The 7,466-nt window shown below is 38.5% G+C and overlaps 1 protein-coding gene across 3 annotated transcripts in view; it reads right to left on the bottom strand.

The window, feature by feature from the left end:
- Positions 1–785: 785 nt before the first annotated feature.
- Positions 786–7,466, bottom strand: part of ADGRF1 (adhesion G protein-coupled receptor F1) — a 28,506-nt gene continuing 21,825 nt past the window's right edge. For 2 of the 3 annotated variants that reach the window (XM_020912291.2, XM_070456334.1), the window contains 4 exons: positions 6,182–6,223; positions 5,147–5,206; positions 1,664–1,730; positions 786–1,002 (listed from right to left, as the gene is read on the bottom strand). In XM_020912291.2, the coding sequence (XP_020767950.2) occupies positions 914–1,002; positions 1,664–1,730; positions 5,147–5,206; positions 6,182–6,223 (258 nt within the window). In that variant the 3' untranslated portion in view covers positions 786–913. The remainder of the gene's footprint in view (positions 1,003–1,663; positions 1,731–5,146; positions 5,207–6,181; positions 6,224–7,466) is intronic. The other variant, XM_020912292.2, reaches the window with a different exon arrangement.

Below are 7,466 nucleotides of genomic sequence, written 5' to 3'. Positions count from 1 at the left end.
ACAAGGTTTGATTAGGATTGCAGGTAATTTTCAAGGCTGTTATGGGGCTGTAGAAATGGACTAGGAACCAAAGTCCTAAAAGTGCCCAATACTCCTTTAGTGTCATCACAATGCTTGGGAAGTCACTTGACCTGTCCAAGCCCAAGTTTCCTCATCCCTTCATTCTGTCTGCCCAGACACTTCACGTCACTGGATGGGGACCAGATAAAAGTTCTTTGTAAACTGACAAATACTGCATTTTATATATATATATATATATATATATATATATATACGTGTGTGTGTGTATATATATATATAGCATTATATATATATATACATATATATATATAAAAATCACATTGTTATAGTTTCTAAGTCATGGCTACAAAGCTGTCTGAAATGGACACTTTCCATTTTGTTTCTAATTAACCTTCAGACTTCAGTGACTGAACCTAAAAATACAAGAACAAGCATAAAATTTGACTGGAAATTGGGGAAGAAAATGCCTTTTCTCTAGAATATTTCACCAGTGATTTTTTTATAAGAAACATGGTCCATCAATGTATTTAAAGTGATTTCATGACATTTCCTTATTCCAATTCAGATAATTGGAAATGTCACATGCATAATGCTAATTTATGAAAAAGGAAACCACAGTTTGTGACAGTGAGAAGTTAGTACAACTGACAAAATTTCTGACACAAAACTAATCTTCTACATTTATGAAGCGATTCCTTTAAATCAAACCATACACAAGTAAATCTCTCCATTTAATTGAAGATAAAAGATGGTGGTCATGAAGCTGCTGAAAGCTCCTTATTTTATTTCCAGATTTTTAAATCAGAAAATTCCATTGAATATCATTTCTTTGCTGACACTGAGCTCTGAATGTCGATTTACTAAAAAAAAAAAAAAAAAATTATCCTTGATTTTAGGATTCCTTGCTTTGTTCAACTGATGAAAACTGAGTTAGCATGATGTCATGTGAGGATTCTCTAGTATAGGAAAATACATAATGGCCTAAAAGAGGAAAAAGAGAATAAGAATTACTGCTGTTATGTTGGAACAAGCATAAAATCAAAATTAGAGTAAGCCTATGCAATTCTTTACAATTCTGGACAGTCTCATGAAGAACTTAGGGTAGACAGCATTTTATTAATGCCATCGAAGCTTACATCTCTCAGATTTCTCTCATTTGAGAAGAGAAACCCCACATTTTCAGATCCTGGGGAATGAGATAAAGGTTTGAGACCACTGAAGGTTACTGCTGGAAGGAACCTTAGTGGTCTCTTAGTTTTTCATTTTACTGATGAGGAATCAATGTCCAAAATGGTAAAGACATTTATTAAAAGCCCTCAGGCTGATTTTGGTGTAACTTTTGTCATGTATAGCTACGCATTCCTTTATTTTAACCCGAAGACTTTAAGTACACAAATAACATATTATCCCCCCACTGCTGCCCACAAAAGCCCTCAGACTGGTTGGTGGCAGTGATAACAGGACCCAAAGCTTTTGGATGACCACATTCAGCATCTAGGGTGGGAAATGCTTTTTCAAGTTAAGACACTTGAACTTTATCTGAAATTCAAAGAATTTTGATCAGAATCTAAAGTGAATTACCCATGACAGATTCATATTCTTTCTTCCTACCCTTTGGAAACCTCGGTCTGTTTTTACTCACCTTTCGGTTGGAATGGGTTGAAAGTCTTTTCGAATCTGAGTTTGACAGATGAATCTGATAACTTCTGCTGCACCAAAGAAAACCAAGTCACTTAGGCATTCAAAGTATTCTTTCACATGCTTCCTTTTTCCTTCACATTCCCTCAGAAGATTACAAATATCTTTCCTTCTGCCAAATGTGCTTTGAAGATGAAAATCTCATTTTGGTCACCTACTCAGAAGACAAAAATCTCATTTTTGTCACCTAATTTGAAAGTGAAACTGCTGCTGCTGCTAAGTCACTTCAGCCGTGTTCGAGTCTGCAACCCCATAGACGGCAGCCCACCGGGCTCCTCCATCCATGGGATTTTCCAGGCAAGGGGTACTGGAGTGGGTTGCCGTTGCCTTCTCCAGAAAGTGAAATTGGAGGAGTACAAATGGAGAAGATGTGAAGCCCTCACTGACCACGGCTGCCTTCTGAACAGTGAACATTTTATATTAGAAACAGGGAGAAAAAAAAAAACTGTTGGGCATCTTTACTTTTGGGTTTGTTTTATTCTATTTTTGAGCGTTTTTCTTTCTTTGATTATCCAATGAGGAAAATTCTGACTCCCTGTTTTGTAGGATGGGGGGGTGTCCTGTCTTACTTTACTAAAGGTTTATCTTTAATGCAGTCACACAGGCTGTAACTCCTTCCTTTTTTTTAAATTTACTTTTAATTGGAGGATATATTATAAAATACTGTGCTGGTTTCTGCCACACATCAACCTGAAATCAGCCACAGGTATACCTAACATACACACGTCTCCTCCCTCTTGAGCCTGCCTCCCACTCCATCCCACCCCTCTAGTCTGTCACAGAGCACTGGGTTTGGGCTCCCTGGATCATATAGCAAATTTCCACTGGCTTTCTGTTTTACATATGGCAATGTGTATGTTTCAACGCTACTGTCTCAATTCATCCCACCCTTTCCTTCCCCCACTGTGTCCACGAGTCTATTCTCTACATCTATGTCTCCATCGTTGCCTGCAAATAGGCTCATCAGTACCATCTTTCTAGATTCCATATATATGTGTTAATATTTGATATTTGTTTTTCTCTTTCTGACTTACTTCACTCTGTATAATAGGCTCTAGGTTCATCCACCTCATTAGAACTGACTCAAATGTGTTCTTTTCTGGCTGAATAATATTCCATTGTGACATTGTGATGATAACTGCAGCCATGAAATTAAAAGACACTTACTTCTTGGAAGAAAAGTTATGACCAACCTAGACAGCATATTAAAAAGCAGAGATATTACTTTGCCAATGAAGGTCTGTCTAGTCAAGGCTATGGTTTTTCCAGTGGTCATGTATGGATGTGAGAGTTGGACTATAAAGAAAGCTGAGCACAGAAGAATTGATGCTTTTGAACTGTGGTGTTGGAGAAGACTCTTGAGAGTCTCTTGGACTGCAAGGAGATCCAACCAGTCCATCCTAAAGGAAATAAGTCCTGAATATTCATTGGAAGGACAGATGTTGAAGCTGAAACTCCAATATTTTGGCCACCTGATTCAAAGAACTGACTCATTGGAAAAGACCCTGATGCTGGGAAAGATTGAAGGCAGGAGGAGAAGGGGACAACAGAGGATGAGATGGTTGGATGCCATCACTGACGCAATGGATATGAGTTTGAGTAAATTCCAGAAGTTGGTGATGGACATAGAGGCCTGGCGTGCTGCAGTCCACAGGGTCTCAAAGAGTCAGACGCAACTGAGTGACTGAACTGACCGAATAATCCATTGTACCACATGTTCTTTATCCATTCATCTGTTGATTGACATCTAGATTGCTTCCGTGTCCTAGGTATTGTAAATAGTGCTGCGATGAACTTTGGGGTACATTTGTCTTTTTCAATTATGGTTTTCTCAGCTCACTAGTGGGATTGTTCAGTCATATGGTAGTTTTGAAAAGTGAAAGTGTTAGTCACTCAGTCATATCTGACTCTTTGTGACCCCATGGAGTATAGCATGCCAGGTTCCTCTGTCCATGGCATTCTCTAGGCAAGAATACTGGAGTGGGTTGCCATTCCCTTCTTCAGGGTATCTTTCTGACCCAAGGATGGAACCTGGGTGTCCTGCATTGGCAGGCAAATTTTTTAGTTTGAGCTACCGTGGAAGCCATGGTAGTTTTATTCTTAGTTTTTTAAGGAATCTCCATACTGTTCTCCATAGTGACTGTATTAATTTGCATTCCCACCAACAGTGCAAGAGAATTCCCTTTTCTCTACACCTTCTCCAGCATTTATTGTTTGTAGATTTTTTTATGATGGCCATTCTGTCTGCTGTGAGATGGTACCGCACTGTAGTTTTGATTTGCACTTCTCTAATAATGAACCTTCTTTTCTTAATAGCAGAGAATGATTCATTAATTTCACATTTTCTGGCTCAAGGCATTTTAGTTCTTCAAGACATACAATTAAAATCACAGAGCATTAGAACTTCTGCTTTGAGTAACTAGTCCAACACTGAATTTTTACAGTTTGAGAACATGAGACCAAAAGGTACTAAGTGACTTTCCTATGATCACACAATCAGTTGGTTACAGAGTCAGAAATACAGGGCAGGTCTCTCAATTCCTGAGTCATGGGTCCTAATTCACAGCACTCTCCAGTGAAATGCAGACCCAGGAAAATCACTTTATGCCAGAAGTGAATTGCCTCATTGTTTCTTTATTTCAAAAGTTTATATTATCCCATATTAAAAAGAACTCTAAATATCTATGTATTTTATTCATGCACTTAGGTCAATTGATTTTTATCAAACACAGAAATTTCTGCTTTAGAATCCTTTCTGATAGACCCTCCATGTCTTACTGAAAGACAAAAGTATGAGGTAATGTCAAAAATACTAAATAGGGAGGCAAGTACTTTTGTTTCTAACTATATGGTTCCTTACACGGATTGCACATTTGTGGCAAAGAATGAAAACAGAAATCCTGTCTCCATACAAACTTGGCAGTTTGTGGACTAAAGAGCTAAAATTGCAAGGGACAAAGTTAGTTATACCAGCGTAAGAGAAAATTCAGAGAGAATTTTTTTATTAGAAGTTAGTGAAGACTTTCCACTCTGCTTTTCTAGAGTAGGGAAAGGGGTCTATAGGAGATCCAGAAAGCTAGGCAGAGAGAAAGACCCTATTGATTCTAGATGTAAGCAGACAAGTCAGACTACAGCAAGTGATATGCTTCAAATGAATTTGCTCATAAGAACACTGCAGACCCCCAAGCCTGAGCATCTTTGAAGTTTTCCACACATTTGCATTCATTCATTCACTCACTCATTCACTCACTCACTGACTGAAAAACTTTCTGGTGAATATTGAGTGTATGCTGGACATCGTGCCAGATACCAGGAATATAATGGCAACAGAAACTAAATGGGTTTACACAACACTGGGCCTGTTGTGGGACTGTGTAAAAAGTACAAAACTTCACAAACTGCCTCCAGGGTAGCAGGAGATAATTACCTTTGATGCCTGGTCCCAGCAGCTTAAAGGAGACAACTTGTTGAGCATCAGCTGTCGCAGCTACAGGGCAAAAAAGAAATATTGAGGAGCTACCCATATGCAATCATACATAGACATATCAAGAACAAAACTAGTAAAACTGTTATTTAGTAATAGTATTTCCCAGCTGTATTTAATAGACTGTAAGCATAGGGATCTGATGAAAGGATTTTTCTTTTATGTCTTTTCTCATAAACAAATCTAGAATGAAACAAAGAATGACAGTACCCAAAGCTCTAATAATTCAGATTCTAGACATTAGTAATTGGCAATAATTGCTAACTTGAAGTTTATCTTTGAAGAGAAGAGTCTCCTCACTGACTAAATGGTGAAAACCACAGAATTATTTATTTTTATTTAATTATTTCCTTACAATTCTTCCAATCCAGAAGAAAGCAAATTACTTCTTTGTAAACAGGCGTTTGGGGGCATGTACAACAACAATTATAATATTTATAAAATATCCTTATCTTCTTATTAAAACAAAGGCTACATTTATTAGCTTACTATCTTTACTTCTCTTGGCAGAATTGCTAAAAGCTTGGAAAAATAATGAAAGTAGTATAAGTTTTTTTCTATTATCTTTTACTTGCATTAGTCATCCTTCATTAAGAATTTTATTTCATGTTAAAGGCTATAAAATATTTACTATATAAAATTCTAGAAACATAGAAATAAATAGGCTTTTCCAAAATAAGGGAAGTTTTTTTGCTGGCTAATTATGCCAAGTCAAAATTTGAAAGTAAAATCAAGTTTCCCCCTCTTTTCTACAATGGTCACATTATATGTTGTGGTTGATTCACTATAGCTCCATTATCAGCAAAGAGTGTTTAGTTTCTTTGTATCCTGACTGAACCTGCCTTTTGTAAAATTATAGAACTTTTTTATGAAAGTACCCATGGTCTAACCTCTTACATATGAATAAGGATCTTAGAACTGAAGGGGAGGAATTAGATTCCTGGATTAAAGGAGGAAGAGAGAAATGAATATACATACCTTACTATCCAAGAGAATTCCAAAACATAAGATGAAAAGACCCTTTAAATGAAGGAATAAAGCACATATATTATCTCTTCCATTTCCAGAAAGAAAGTTTTTATATTATTACTATTCTACTATTTCCTCCAACATTGAAATTATTTCCTTGTCTGTCCCCTGAGGGTTCCCTGAAGAGAAGGATACTATGAAACCTCCACAGTGCCTGGGTTAACACAAAGTATTCAAACATTTTTGTTGTTACTAATTAAATTATTGAGTAAATAAAGTTTGAAACACATGTGGAGCTTCATGTTCCCCTTTGTGTCATCCTAAACCCCAAATAAAGAACTTCCATTTGCTTCTGTGTCTTAGGCTCTCTTTAGACATTAAACAAACGCCAACTGAGCATCTTATGATGTCAGCCGGCTGTGCAGTCCAAGGCCAAGTGGAGGAAATTGACTATATCAGCACGCTTTCCATCAGGTCCAGCCCCTGGGGAATCCTCGGCGGCATCTTTCTTGGACCCTGAAACCCTCCTCCTGGTTGGAAAACCCTCAGTTGGTGCCTGTTCAGACAGCATGTCACCAAGGGCCCTGGATGAAAGCTCCCTACACCTGTCCCCATGAGGTGTGTGCTCTCCATGACAGTCCTTGGGCCACCGCCTAAACGTACCCTGGTTTGCTGAAGTAGGTGGAGAACCATCTGCTGTCTGGAGGCATTTACTGAGCACTTACTCTGTGCCAGGCACAGTGCTAAGTGCTGAAAGATCTCATTGAACCCTCATATTTACTCTAAGATACAGGTAATAATTGGGTTTCCTAGGTGGCATAGTGGCAAACAATCCATCTGCCAATTCAGGAGACGTAGGAGACCTGGGTTCCATCCCTGGGTGGCGAAGATCCCCTGGAGTAGGAAATGGCAACCCACTCCAGTATTCTCGCCTGGCAAATCCCACGGACAGAGGAGGCTGGCGGGCTACAGCCCACGGGGTCTCAAGAGTCAGACACGACTGAGCACCACCACCAGAGCACACAGATAATAATATTATCCCTGTTCACCAGATAAAAGAATTGAGGATAGAAAAATTAAATAACTTGTTAGCAGTCACACAGTTGGATAACATGATATATTTGAGTCCAGAGCTATTTAACTCCAGAGCACAAACCTTTAACCACCACTACCCTGAGACATTGTCCAGGGTAGGAGACCCAGCCAATGTTCCTTGAACCAGGATTGAGGGCCCTTTTCCAGATTCTCCAAATCTAAGGAATATTTTGTCCGCCTACTCACTGAACACTCCCTG

The sequence above is a fragment of the Odocoileus virginianus genome, chromosome 27 (genome assembly GCF_023699985.2).
Source record: "Odocoileus virginianus isolate 20LAN1187 ecotype Illinois chromosome 27, Ovbor_1.2, whole genome shotgun sequence".
NCBI lineage: Eukaryota > Metazoa > Chordata > Mammalia > Artiodactyla > Cervidae > Odocoileus > Odocoileus virginianus.
This window is presented reverse-complemented; position numbering and strand designations above follow the sequence as displayed.